Here is a 14,794-nt window from a genome sequence, read left to right as displayed (position 1 = left end):
AGAGGCAGAAGTGCAGGAGCTGCAGCTGCCTTGTGCCTGGGAATGGCAGGAGGAGGAAGTGGGTGATGGAGCTGCTGTTGGCCATCTGCTGCCTCTGGCCATGGAGACCTGTCCAAGGAGGGAAAGGCAGTGACAAGTCAGGGCACACTTCTCCCAGCCTCATTGCAAGCCCTGTCCCTGAGCTGCATGAGGAATGGATCAGCTCATTCCCCATCACTACCAACCCATGGCAGAGTTCATCACAGCTTCAAATGCAGCAAGGACACAGAATTGCCATGAAGATTCCCCTGGTGTCAGAACAGAAAGTGACCAACAGCCCAAGAATCCGATTGTCTTGGATTGAAATTCCCCCCCATCATTAGCTTTGCCAGAGCAGCTCAGTTAGAAGCAAATGAAGCTGTATTGACAAGCAAGAGCTACACTCTACAATGGAATGCAATGAACAGGTACAGAACATACAGGAGTGACAATATTAGACAGGGATTTACAATTAGCAAATGACATGAAACCCCTCTGGTCAGAGACCAGGGCACCTGTTCCACTGCCCCTGTCCCCTATCCCCCTGCTCCAAGAGAGAAAAGAGGAGTGAAGAGAGAAAAAAAGCAGTGGGTTAGACTTAGCCAAGGCCAGCCAAAGCAGGTGATCTCTCCCCAGCGAAGCAAAATAGCTGAGATCAGAAGAGAAGAGAGAGAATTGTTATGGTACAGCTCCTCTGGTTCCAGATATTTATCCAATCAATTTGTTTGGAATAATCTTTTCTTTTCCTTTTCACACCCAAGAGTGATCTATTTGTTTTGTTTCTACTTTTCTGCTCAAAATCTGTAACTAAATTTTAAAGGCATTGCCTAAAACCAACACAGCCATGGAGAGGTGGAGAAACAGGGAGCAGGCCTGCAGTGCTGCAGAGACAGTGAAGGGAAGAGAGAAAGGCAGAGGGGCTGGGGGTGAAGCCTTCTCCTTACCCAGCTCTGCTCACTGCTGCTCACAGGATGGAACTGAAGGGCTTTGGTCCTCCTTCTGTGTGTACTCTCTAGGAGACTTCAGCTGAGCATCAGCTGCTGAAATGGAGATGCCTCCAGGAGCTACAGCTGCAGTGTCCTGCACCCACAGCCTCACTGTGTCAGTGACTGCAGTGACTTCTCCTCCAGTGAGCTCTCAGTCATCCTCCAAGTCCTGGACACATTGAAGCTTGCTGCCTTCCTCATCTCCCTGAGATCCTCGGGCAGTGTCCTCAGCCCAGCTGTGCTGTGCAGAGGAGCTGCTCCTGGCCAGAGCTGTCTCTCTGCAGTGATGCCTGCTTGCCAGCAACACCTTCCAGCCAAGGAGCCTGGCCCAGCTCAGCACAAAAGGACCATCGCAGGTTTTTTAAAGGAGTCCTCTGGTGGCTTTGTTGCCGAGTCCATGAACCTCAGAGACTGAGAAGCTGATGAAACCTCTCCAGAAGTCAACATCAGATTCAAACACTGAAGTTTCTTCTACTTTTAATGGGTCCCAGTGAAGCATACTGGGAAAGGGTCCCCTGGGTCTGGTTAGAGCAGAAGGAGACAGTGGATGCAAGGGAAGCATCACTGGAGGCACTGAAGCATCTCCAGGCTGTGGTGAGAGCAGAGAACTGAGGCAGTGCTGACAGGTCAGGACAAGCAGCTCAAGGTGGCTCTGCTGCTGAGGAAACCTGGAGGGGTTTCACTGACACAAAGGGCCAAGCCCTGACCCCCAGACCCTGGCAAGGCAGATCCTGTCCCTCACCTGTGGCTCTGGTTCTGCTGGGGGCAGTGGGGAGTGAGGATGAGCAGTGACCAGGGTAGGAGCTTTGCAGTGGTTTGATTGCAAAGAGACAACTCCTGCTGAAAAGGAATGAAATGTACCTTTAAAAATACTTTTTATCAGATGCTTTGTGCAATAAAAACCTCTCCAATTAGCTGCAGAAACCTTGGCAATAATTAGAGGTTCAGCAGTATTTAATGAGCCTCATGGAGTATTTGGGGCTGATTACATCATCCTTAGGTACTGCCAGGAGACTCTGCCAAGGTACTGCCAAGAAGCCTCTCAAGAAGTTCAAGTCAGAAGCAAACTCCAAAGTACCTTGAAGCACTGATTGGCCTCACTGAGGCTTGTTACTGACAAAGGCTCCCCAGGGACTTATTAGAGCAGCTTGTTAGAGGCCAGGATTACAGGGAGACAAAGGCAAAGTACAGGGCAGAAAAACTTGCCTTCGGTTTATGAAGCAGAAAGGCCAAGCCCTGACCACTGCCCTTGCAATACAAGAACCTCAAAGCCTCAAAGCCAAGTTTCTCCTCACAGGCATTGGTGGCAGATGCAACTGCCAGAGCCAAGGGCACAATGACCTTGGTGCTGTTGGGGCTCTCAGCCTTGCCAGAGCCCTTGGCCATCCCTACCGCAGCCTGTCCTGCATTGTCCCATGCCTGCTTCTCTTTCCCTTCAGGCTGCTGACACCAATCTTGCCTCTCCTCCCAGCTCTCTCTATGACATTTCCATCCCTTCCCTGAGCTGTCTCAGCTCTCCCTGCTATTTCCTGACACCTCTGAATGGACTCATGCATAGTAGCTCTGCCTTTTCAGGGACATTTCTTTGGCCTCATCTCCACTCTGAACTTTCCAAGGTGCATTCTGTGAAGGTTTTGGTCTCTTCCCATACCCTAGAAGAGCTCCATCCTCTCTGAAACCACCTTTCAGCCATGTGCACACTGCTCTGGCAGTGCCCTAAGCCTCCTTTCACCAGGCTGAAGCAGCCCAGGTCCCTCAGCCTCTCCACAGAAATATCATTCCCCATCCTGGCATATCTCCTCTGCAGCCTCCCCAGTTCCTCCTATGCTCTTCTAGTCTGGAGAATGCAACACCCATACACCAAGCATCCAAATGTGTCCACAGCAGTGCTGAGTCTTGGGGAGGACAACTTCAGTGTCTGGGTGGCCACACTCCTCCTGCCACAATCCTGCTACAGTTGGCCTTCTTCCCTGTGTGCACGGTTTGCTGCATCCCAGGGTATTTGGAATGGCTCCTGCAGACCCTGTGGTGCCTCTCTGCCTGGGGCTGGGACACACCAGAACCTCCAGTTCCAAACCAACAGGGAACCAGTTTGTACTGGGATGGGCTTGTTCCCATGGCAATGGTGAGCTCCCCTTGCTTCAGTGCAGGTTGTGCTTTTGCAGTGAAGCATCGAGGAGACAAAAGATCAGCGTCTCCCTTCAGTAAGTCAAATAAGGAGCTAGCAGGGTCATGCTAAGACCTAGCAAGGGTCTTATCCAGTTTATGGCTCCAAGTAATTTCTGCAAATCACTAAGGGTGGTCACAGATTGCTGAATTTGTATCATTTGTGGCTCAATTGCTTGATCTAAGATTTTTAGTCCCAAATATTTCCAAGGTGCTTGGTGCTGCACCTTCTCTGGGGCTATTTCTAACCCATATTTCCTCAACACTTCTGTCACATCAGGCACAACTGCACTCAGGATATCCTCTGTCCAGGTAGCAATTAGCACAACATCCATGCATTGGTAGCACTTCATGGTGCGATATTGTGCTCTGACATGTGATAATGCCTCTGCTACATACCATTGATAAATTGTGGGGTTGTTTTTCATGCCTTGAGGCAACACAGTCCGCTGATATCTCTGACTGGGTTCACTATTATTAGTCATAGGGACTGTGAAGGCAAATTTTGGAGTGTTATGGGGATGTAGTGGGATGATAAAGAAACAGTCCTTCAAATCAATAATACAGCTATTCCATTTCTCAGCCATGATTGCTGGTGAGGGCATTCCAGGCTGTGAAGAACCCATACTTTCCAGTACATTATTCACTTGTCTCAAGTCCTGAAGCAGCCTCCACTTCCCTGATTTTTTTCTTAAATACAAGACCAGAGTATTCCACAGGCTCTGAGATGGTTCTAAATAGGATTGTTGCAGCAGTTCCTTTGGCAGTTCTTTGATGGATCTGTGTTTTTCATTGGGTAGGGGCCACTGGTCCATCCACACAAGGGTCGGTGTTAGCCACCATAATGGGATAGTAGGCCTACATGTGCCCTCAGTCACAGTGGCCCCTACTAAAAATCCTGGGTATTGGTAGTGATATTCACCCCTCACATACTTAAGATGTCTCAGCCCCATGGATTCAGAGGCACCACAGCTATGTGAGGATGAACAGCAGCCACTTGCCCCTCAGGGCTGACTACCTGGACAGGGAGCACACTTTGTGGACTGGTTGTGCCACCAGCTCCTGCCACAGCTGCTGCTCTGGACATTATCGGCCAGGACAAAGGCCAATGCGTGGAGGATATGATTGTAACATCCTCACCTGTATCAATCATCCCCTTAATTGTCACCTCTTTAGGCTGTTCACTCTGAGGATACACATCATTGTTGGCTGAGCAGTGGAAATAGTCTGTGCCCAAAAGCCTTCAGGCTTCCCTGGGGAACCGAAACCTCACATTCCCCTTTCCTGGGCTTCAGCTGCCAGGACCTGTGTGGTAAAAGGCACTAACTGGGTGATTCGACTCCCTGCAGGGATAGTTACTGGAGGAGATGGTATCCACACCATGGCAGAGATTTGTCCTTGGCAATCAGAATCTATCACCCCTGGGAGCACAAAAAGTCCTTGTAAGGTTGTGCTAGATCTTCCTAACAGTAAGGCACTTAGCCCATGTCCTATGTCCAGAGAAGGGCAACAAAGTTGGTGAGGGGTTTGGAACACAAGCCCTATGAGGAGAGGCTGAGGGAGGTGGGGTTGCTTAGCCTGAAGAAGGGGAGGCTCAGGGGAGACCTTATTGCTGTCTACAACTACCTGAAGGGAGGTTGAAGACTGATGGGGGCTGGTCTCTTGTCCCAGAACAAGAGGACACAGTCTCAAACTGTGCCGGGGAGCTTTAGACTGGATGTTAGGAAGAAATTCCTCATAGAGAGAGTGATTGCCCATTGGAATGTGCTGCCCAGCGAGGTGGTGGAGTCAAGCACCAGTGATGGAGATGTTTACGAGGAGACTTGATGGGGTGCTTGGTTGCATGGTTTAGTTGATTAGGTGGTGTTGGATTATAGGTTGGATGCAATAATCTTGAAGGTCTCTTCCAACCTGGTCTATTCTATTCTATTCTATTCTATTCTATTCTATTCTATTCTATTCTATTCTATTCTATTCTATTCCCAAAGGTCCATGTGCCTTTGTGCACTTTTTCATGGGTTACGGTGAGTGAAATGTCTGTGGTGACATCCACTCCGGCACTGCCACTGGTTCTTGGTTGCAATTGACCCCATAAGCCTAAAAGGTGCCGTGGGGAGGCACTTGTGTCTGTGTGCAGGCTCCCATGGCCCTCTGCTTCCTGTTTCCCAAATTGTTTCTCGGGGGAGGAGGTTGTCTTGGGTTATTAAACCCAAAGCAGCCATCTTTAGTGAGGTTTCATTCATACCATATTGTGCACAGGGGCCAGAGAGGAACAGGCTCCCACACCCATTATTGCTGCTACCTTTTTGTGGACAAGTTTTCTTCTAATGTCCCAGCTGCCCACATCTGAAACAAGGTTTTCATACATGAACAGCAGCAGCAAATGTTTCCACCAAAGCCTCCATCTGATAAGCAGTGGTGGTGTAGGAGAAGGGTTGTTTTCAGATAGCTTTGGGACAGCTATGTTTTGTCTTGAGTCCAGGGATACACACCTTATCAGGAACTGAAAAGAAAGCCCAGGCAGGATTGGGCTGGATATGTTCAGAAGCTTGTTTGCTAGTATTTACCTATTGTATGCTTTGCTTAAATGCTTGGCAGTAGAAATGTAACCAATCAGAGTGTGGCAACACTGCATTAGAAACATAAGTCAACTGTGTAATGTAAGAAAAGTCTTCACCTGGAAACATCTTGTGTTGGGTCTAGGTAAGAATGTCAAAATATAGGCAAGAATGAGTGCTTATAAATCTTTAGTGATTGTGCTAAGCTATGTTCCCTAAGGAATAAGCACAATTCCGTGTCAGTGCTACTGGGTGAAGGTCAAAATGGATCATAGCACAAAAGACATTTTCATTTTAGGTTATAAAAAAACAGAAAAGGGGCAGTTCAGGCATCATGTCACAAGAAAGAAAAGTTAAAGCATGTGATGTTCTCAAATTTTCACTTTATATGTGGTTTTAAGGGTGGTTTAATAAACTTTATTGAGGATATAAAGATGTTGGAGGCTTTACTTGGGAGAAATTTGAAAGGAAAGAAAAAAACCCCAGGAGTAGGAACAATAGGACTCAATACCTTTCCTTAGCAAAACAGAGCATCAGGAGATCAGTGTGGTAGGCAGAGTGAAAATGGATTATTGTGTTGTGTTTAATTTTACACTGAGCAGAACTATGAACATCCAGGATGTCCTCTCCCACCTAACAAAGAGGCCTTCTCACTCTTGCTGTCTGCCCACAGGTATTTTCCTTATCTGTAGAGATAGAGCCTGGCCAGCCCTACCCTCATGGGTCAAGGAAGGACCTTGCTGACACTAAACATTTCTATGATGTTTGGCCATCTTAGGAAAAGGCAAAGGTGTGACATTCATGCCCTTGAAGCAGACTGTAAAAGACCATGCTGAAGATTGGGTTTGCTGTGTTTGTAGGTCTGTATCTAAATCCCTGTGCACAGTGTGTTCAGGGCAGAACTGGTATGGTTAATCTTCTTTATTAATAAGAAAAGGGAAATGTAAGAACTTAAACTGGCAAAATCTAGGTTCTCCTTTGAGAGATCAGGCAGGAAACAGAGAACAAAATAGAATAGAATAGAATAGAATAGAATAGAATAGAATAGAATAGAATAGAATAGAATAGAATAGAATAGAATAGACCAGGTTAGAAGAGAGCTTGAAGATCATCGCGTCCAACCTATCATCCAACACCACCCAACCAACTAAACCATGGCACCAAGCACCCTGTCAAGTCTCCTGAACACCTCCAGTGATGGTGACTCCACCACTTCCTTGGGCAGCACATTCCAATGAGCAATCACTCTCTCTGTGTAAAACTTCTTCCTAACCTCCAGCCTAAACCTCCCCGGCACAGCCTGAGACTGTGTCCTCTTGTTCTGGGAGAAGAGACCAGCCCCCACCTGTCTATAACCTCCCTTCAGGTAGTTGTAGACAGCAAGAAGGTCTCCCCTGAGCCTCCCCTTCTTCAGGCTAAGCAATCCCAGCTCCCTCAGCCTCTCCTCATAGGGCTTGTGTTCCAAGCCCCTCACCAACTTTGTTGCCCTTCTCTGGACACACTCCAGCAAGTCAACATTCTTCCTAAACTGAAAGAGTTGTGCTTGTAAGTTCAAAACTGTGGGATGAAACCTTTCTGGTGACTGTCTGAAAGAGGCAACTGTCCTGTTTGTGCCCTGACCTGGTAAGATAAGTGGGAAGCAATGCATGCTTGTTATGGTAGTGTAGCTGCAAGGCTTGTTCTCTTTACCCATATTTTATGCCAGTTGTGTTAGAATGAGCTAATTGGTGCAGCTCTGGGCTTTGTATCTTTGATGTGTTACATCACCCATTTTTGTGCAGGTATAAAAGGACCCTCAGATGCTATCATAAATGTCTTCAATTATCATATTGTAGTCCAACCAAGTGAGTTGCTGGTTGGCAAAACAAAGCAATCTCATGCTGGCAGCATTCAGTGATTTAGCTACTGACCATCAGTCTGTCAGATGCTGTGGGACAGAAGAGGGAAGCTATAAATTCCTTGATCCTTGTCCATGGACATGGGTGTGAAGACTTTGATGGGATGTGTTGTTACCAGGGTAGACACAATCTCTTATCAGAATTGGATTGTTGATTTCATTGATTGCTTTTGCTATATAGTTAATTTTAACTTGCTTGCTTCTATGGATGCAAAGAATGTGAGAAAGGTCAACCAACAGTGTGGTTTTATTAGAATGTTCCTTCAAGGATCCCCCCAAATAAAACCAAGATGGAACCAAGGAGCCGTTGTCAAACAGACTTTAAACTTATATTTGCTTCTGAGTACCAAGGGAAAAGTGAGAAGAAGCAGGGAATTCTAAAGCAAGGGATTCATAGCACCAGTAGAACCCAGCCCTGTGTATAAACTAAAGCATGCTCCAATCAAAGGTGCCAGCACCTCTGGCTCATGCAGGATGTTGTTCTTGGCTCACACAGGAAAACAACTTTGCAGCTTGGAGTTGGTCAGCAAAGAATCAGAGACTCTACACACAGCCCAGAAGTTGCCATGGTTTGCAGAACAGCAGCTGCAGGATAGGAAAGGAGGAGAAGCAGGGAATTCTAAAGCAAGGGATCAGCACCACCTGGCATCCAGCGCTGGCTCACCAGCCCTAAAGGCTTCCTGCAGTAGGGCAGCTCCACACCCCCAAGTTGCTCTCACAGTTTGAGAGTTTTCCAGTCCCACCTGCAGTGACAGTGGGTGGAAAGGCTGAGGGAAGCCCCAGGTCAGCAGAAATGCATCAGGAACACTGCTGAGCTAGGGAGAAGGCTTTTGGAAGCCCCAGGCCTGCTGGAAAGAACCAGAGCCCTGTAGTAGAAAACTGACAGAAGCTTTCCAAGGGCTTCCAAAGACATCCCTACCATCCCCTCTACACCCTCCAATGACTCTGAAAATCAATCCTTCAACTCTCCAGGTCCCCCAAAACACCTAACATCCCTTGACAAATAAAAAAACCACTCTGAGATTTCCCTAAGAACACTCCCAGCAAGACATTCTCAAGACTCTTCTGAGAACCTCACTTTTACCTCCCTGAACACAGCTTCAGCCCCATTCCTAGGGAGCAAATGCCCTCAGCATCTAGGCATTGTGGGCAGGAATGGCTGAAATAAAAGCAAACAGACAGGATTTGGGTAACTTTGGCCTTGTATCAACACAACTGGGCAACAGACAGAGGGCTTTTTATCCCAGGGAGATAGAAATTGGGGAAGAACCAGACAAACCCTGTCAAAGCTCGGTTCAGCTCTAATGTCAGCTCCATTTTTGCTGACTCAGCTCTGTAATTGTTCTCATCAGCACTAATTGGTGTTCAGAAGGGCAGGAGGTGTTTGTTCCTGCCAGATCCCCCAGCCTCTGGAAAATGCAGAGGAAAAAGAAGATATTTTGGTTCAATCTGCTGGAATGTCTCTCAGGCAGGTTAGGATTATGCCAATCGACCCAGGGTAGATCTATTTGCACCTCCTCTGCACTGTGGCCTGCTCACTGGTGTGGCTGCAGCACTGATTCGTGAGGTGTCCCTCTAGTGTGCACACGATGGTGCCGGTTCAGGTATCTCTTCTGGGTGAATCTCTTTCCGCAGTCAGCACAGGTGAAAGGCTTCTCGCCTGTGTGCAGAAGACAGTGCTGGGTGAGTCGCACCTTCCGAGTGAATCTCTTGCCACAGTCGGCACAGGTGAAAGGCTTCTCGCCTGTGTGCACAAGACGGTGCTGGGTTAGTTGTGCCTTCCGAGTGAAGCTCTTGCCACAGTCGGCACAGGTGAAAGGCTTCTCACCAATGTGCACAGGATGGTGCTGGGTGAGGTTGGAAATGGATCTAAATCTCTTGCCACAGTCGGCACAGCTGTACGGTTTTTCACCGCTGTGGATGAGTTGGTGCTGGAGAAATTTCGTGCTGTTGGTGAAGTTCTTGCCGCACTCAGCACAGGGGAACAGATTCTCTCCAGTGTGGATACGGCGGTGGATGGTGAGAGTGGGGCTGTTTTTGAAGCTCTTGCCACAGTCTCTGCAGGTGAAAGACTGCTCACTACTGTGCACATTGCGGTGCCAGATGAGGGAAGACTTGTGAGTGAAGTTCTTGCCACAGTCAGGACAGCTATATGGCCTCTCACCAGTGTGGGTGCGGAGGTGCTGAGTGAGGTTAGAGCTGCAGGCAAAGCTCTTGCCGCAGTCTGGACAGCTGTAGGGTTTGTCACCACTGTGGATGAGTTGGTGCTGGATATACATGGTGCTCGTGGTGAAGTTCTTGCCACACTCAGCACAGGGGAACAACTTTTCTCCAGTGTGGATGCGGCGGTGGATGGTGAGACTGCGGCTGGTTTTGAAGGTTTTGTTGCAGTCCCTGCAGGTGAAGGACTTCCCAGTACTGTGCACACTCTGGTGCTCCCTGAGGTTAGACATGTGAGTAAAGCTCTTGCCACAAGCATTGCAGATGAAGGCCTTCTCACCAGTGTGCACACGATGGTGCTGGGCTAATCCGTAACTGTAGGTGAAGCTCTGGCCGCAGTTGGCACAGCTGTAGGGTTTGTCGCCGCTATGGATGAGTTGGTGTCGGATGAGTTTGGTGCTCGTGGTGAAGCTCTTGCCACACTCAGCACAGGGGAACCGCTTCTCTCCAGTGTGGATGCGTCGGTGGATGGTGAGACTGGAGCAAGTTTTGAAACTCTTGCCACAGTCCCTACAGTTAAATGGCTTTTCACTGCTGTGGATGAACTGGTGCTGGCTTAGATGAAAGCTCTGGCTGAATCTCTTGCCACAGATGTCACAGGAGAAGGCCTTCTCCCCAGTGTGGGTGAGGCAGTGCCGTGTGAGATGACAGCGCTGAGTGAAGCTGCGGCCGCAGTCAGCACAGGTGAAAGACTTCCCTCTAATGTGGGTGAGGCAGTGCCGGGTGAGATCACACCTCCGTTTGAACCTCTTGCCACAGTCCCCACAGAAAAAGGGCCGGGGGCCAGGGTGGAGGCAGTGGTGCTTCAGTGACTCAGAGCCAGCTGGGAAGCTCTGCCCACACTCAGGGCACTGATTCAGCTGCTTGTGTGGCACTGAGGGACCTGCTCTGGCTTCAGCCTCCTCCATACATTTCTCCTGCTCATCCTGGTCAACTTCATCATCATCATTATCCTCTTCTTCATAGCTGTCATTCTCAGCATCATCCTCCATCTTCTCCTCTTTTTCCTCCTCATCCTCCTCTACCTTGGGACTGCACATTGGCTGCTCCAACTTGATCTCTGGGTGCTGCTTCTCCTCCCAGCTCTTGTCTGGGTTCTTCTGTGAGGCCATACTGCGGCAGGAAGGGGTCACAGCTGTGCAATAGGGAAGATGGAAGCACCTGAGCCCAGGACCTCAAACCCTCAGATCTTGCCTGGATCATGACAGTCCCCAACTCCCAAAATCTCCCAACACCCAGCTGGAGGAGAGAATGCAGAGGGGACCTCCAACCTTCAGTTTCTGCCACAGTGTGGGCACAGACCTCTAATACCTGTGCTGAGAACCCAGGTTCCTGTGATCAGTGCCCTGAGGTATCCTGGAGCTTACAAGTGGTTTTGTCCCACTCTCCTCAAGCCTGGTGGCATTGGCAGCATGGTTCCTGGCCCAGGCCCTGTCCTTTGATCTCTCCTGGCTCAGGCAATGGAGGCAGCAGCACTGACCAACAAAGACCAAACCACCTCCAACCTTCTCCCACACCCTCCAAATCCCAACCCGAAACATCATCTCCTGCACACAACTGACCCCCACAAGCCTGGGGAGTGTCCAAATTCCAACACCTGATGTGCCTCAGCCCCTGGAGGGGTGAAATGTGGTGGGTAGGAGGAGGTGGAAGAGGCTGGGAGGTGCCCTGGGACTATAGGATTCGCAGGGCTGGGGTCCTGCTGTTGCCCCATTCTGGGTTTCTTACCTGCTGGGCTGCTCCAAGGGACAGATCTGCAAACTCTGCTCTTCCACAGCACACAGGGGCAGGGATGATGGAGAGAGGGACACAACTCCTGCCACAGAGAAGCAAAGGGCTCAGAGGGGAGCACTGATATGCAAGGGATGGCTCAGCACTGTCCAGCACCAGGCAGCACAGCTCAGCCTTGCTGGGGGCAGCTCCCAAGCCCAGCAGCACAGCCACAGCACACAGCCAGGGCTGATCAAGATGGGAGGACTCAGCAAGTACAGACTCAGCTCCTTGCCCAGCACACAGCCCCCAGCACACAGCTTCAGGCCAGCACCACAACACAGCTGCCTCCACACAGCCTCTCCCAGCCCTTGCCTAAAGCTTTCTCCCATTGGCTGCCCAGACCTCTGCTGCCTGCAGCTGCATTTGACAGCAGATCATGCTCTGGCCACAGCTCTTCTCCCTGGCCCTGCCCCCAACACCCCCACTCTGTGCTCAGCTCTGCCCTGAAAACACCTCTCTGCTGGCCACTCCCCAAGAGCAGATCACAGCAGCCCTCAGGACACACACAAAGGGAGCTTCATGATCTCTGCAGATGCAGCAAAGGGGGAAGGGACTTGGGCAGCTTCTCGCTAAACCTCTTCAGCCCTCACTGGGATGCTGGAGGAGTCTCTGACTCCTGCCCAAACCTCACACCTCCACCACCCTTCACACACCTGCAGCCCAAAGAGACTCACTGGAAAGGGTTTGGCTTTCTTCTCTCCCTGACCATTTCTCTCACCTTGCTCTTTGCAGTTCCCTGGAGCTGCCACTCCACATCTCCAAGAGAAAATGAGGTTGGATGGGAGGGCACAGTGCCCATGGGCTGCTGTTCATCTCCCAGCTGACACAGGCAGAGCTGCAGCACAATTCACTCCTTTCACCTCCTGAAAAGCTGCCAGATTCTGCCGTTCCCTGCACACACATTTGCTACCTGGGCCCTGGATCCTCCCCTTTTGGAACACCACAGGATCTCCAACCTCCTTTGCCCTTCCTCTCTGCTCCCAGCAACATCTTCTGGGATCTCTCTCTGCAGAAGAGCTTTGAGGCCTTGGCAATGCTGCCAACTGCAGCCTGCAGTGGCCTGGCTCACCTGGGAGCTGCCTACCAGAATCTGTAACTGCAGCTCTTGGGTGTGGGGGGAGGAGGGGCAGAGAGGCATGGGGGAGGGGGAAGGCATTTGGGGCCTGGGATTCTGGCCTGGTTTGGTGGAGCTCTGGAGGAAGCTTTGGCCTAGGGAGGTTGCTTGGGTCCTGTGGCCCAGGCACACTATGGATTGTTGTGGATTTGATGCTTTGCACTGTAGGATGCAGCTCTGAACAGCACAGCCATGGAAACTGCCCAATTCTATCCAACCCTCTGGCCACAGCTTGGCATCAACTCCTTTCACAAGGCTCAAAGAGAGCCTCTCTGCCTCCTTAAACCTAAGGTAATACCCTGCAGAACAAGGTGGAGGAGCTCAAGGGGACAAGCTGCAGAGGGGGCCCAGGGCAACCTCCTGAGCTTCAACAAGAGCAAGGGCAGGGTCCTGCCCCTGGCCTGGCACAATCCTCACAATCAGGACAGGCTGGGGGAGGAGGGGATAGGAAGCAGCCCTGCAGAAAAGCACTGGGGGGTGCTGCTGGACAAGAAGCTGGACAGGAACAGACAGGGGGAGCCTGCAGCCCACAAGGCCAAGGGCAGCCTGGGCTGTACCAAAAGCAGCATGGCCACAGATGGACAGAGGCCATCCTGGCACTTGGCTCTGCTGAGACTTCACCTGCAGCACTGCAGCCAGCTCTGGAGCCCTCAGCACAGGAAGGACATGGATCTGATGGAGAGGGCCCAGAGGAGGGACACAAAAATGATCAGGGGCTTGGAGCAGCTCTGCTACCAGGACAGGCTGAGGGAGCTGGGGGTGATCAGCCTGGAGAGGAGAAGACTCTGTGGAGACCTAAGAGTGACCTTCTGGTACCTGAAGGGGGCTACAAGAAGGCTGCAGAGGGACTCTTTGAAGCCATTGCCTCTGGTCCTGTCCCTGCAAGCTTTGCAAACTAGAGCAGAGCAGACTGAGATTGGAGGTGAGGAACAAGTTCTGCACCAGGAGCCTGCTGGAACACTGCAACAGGTTGCCCAGGGAGGGGCTTGAGGTCCCAGCCCTGCAGATGTTCAAGGTGAGGCTGGACAGGGCTCTGGGCTACCTGAGCTAGTGCAGGATGTCCCTGCTGACTGCAGAGGGGCTTGGACTGCAGCACCTTTGCAGCTCCCTGACAACCCAAACCACTCTAGCATTCTAAGAGTCAAAGGGCAGCCTCCAGGGAGAGCAGGAAAAAGATGAGGCAGAGGAGGACAAGGAAGAGGACAAGGAGGAGGAGAACCAAAATCCCTTCCAAACTCCTCCAAACCTCTGCCAAATTCCTGGAAAGCTCTTCCAGCTCTGCAGAGTTCATTCTGAAGAGAGCTGAGGGAGTTGCTAGGCTCAGGGATGTCTTGCACACTCTGCACAAATGCTCCAGAAGCTTTCCAAGTGCCCTCAAAACCAGCAGCACAGCTCTGCTGCCACACAATGCCACGCTGCAAGGGACCCCAAGGCTCAGCTGCTCCAACCTTGCCAGCTGACACTGGACTGGAAAGGAGCTGGCCCAGCCCCCTGCCAAGCTGAGCCTTCCAACTCTGCCCTGCAGGGGAATCCACCACTGCCCTGGGGAGATGATTCCAAAGGCTGACTGGCAGGGAAAAGCTTTTGCCTCTGCAGGGCACTGTGCCACTTCAGCTCAACTCTTGCAGCAGCTCTTTGAGATCTGCCTTTGGAGCACCACAAACTCTGAAGCACTGCAGTGCAAAGCAGCTCAGCTTCAACTTCCAACTGCCTGAACTCTCTCATTTTAAATTCAAGGCAGGGGCCAAGCTCACACCCAGCCCCCAAGCTCAAGAACCAGCAACTAAGGTCAGAGTCAGCTCCCAAGCACAAGAATCCAGATCAGAAATGCAGAGCCAGCCCCCAGGCTCAGAGCCAGCTCCTAAGTTCACATCCAGGCCCCAAGCACAAGAACCAGCAGCTAAGATCCGAACACTTCCCAAGCTCAAGAACCAGCAATTAAGGTCACAACACTTCCCAAGCTGAGAGCCACCTCCAGAGCTCACACCCAGCCCCCAAGCTCAATAGCCAGCCACTAAGGTCCAGAACCTAGATCAAAAGTGCAGACTCAACTCCCAAGCCT

At 50.7% G+C, this 14,794-nt stretch overlaps 2 protein-coding genes across 2 annotated transcripts in view; one reads left to right on the top strand and one right to left on the bottom strand.

Annotated features, from left to right (window-relative positions):
- LOC137454423 (zinc finger protein 850-like) overlaps nt 1-11,645 on the bottom strand; it is a 349,726-nt gene extending 338,081 nt beyond the window's left edge. Inside the window, exons 1-3 of the mRNA XM_068164463.1 lie at nt 11,574-11,645; nt 9,320-10,980; nt 8,639-8,653 (exon numbers count right to left, since the gene is read on the bottom strand). Of these exons, the coding sequence (XP_068020564.1) occupies nt 8,639-8,653; nt 9,320-10,957 (1,653 nt within the window). The 5' untranslated portion in view covers nt 10,958-10,980; nt 11,574-11,645. The remainder of the gene's footprint in view (nt 1-8,638; nt 8,654-9,319; nt 10,981-11,573) is intronic.
- Nucleotides 1-14,794, top strand: part of LOC137454324 (zinc finger protein ZFP2-like) — a 394,553-nt gene that overhangs the window by 328,760 nt on the left and 50,999 nt on the right. The gene's annotated exons all lie outside the window — the stretch shown is intronic.

This window comes from Melanerpes formicivorus, unplaced genomic scaffold (genome assembly GCF_026170545.1).
Source record: "Melanerpes formicivorus ecotype bairdi unplaced genomic scaffold, bMelFor1.0.p_v2 SCAF_80, whole genome shotgun sequence".
NCBI classification, from domain to species: Eukaryota; Metazoa; Chordata; class Aves; order Piciformes; family Picidae; genus Melanerpes; species Melanerpes formicivorus.
This window is presented reverse-complemented; position numbering and strand designations above follow the sequence as displayed.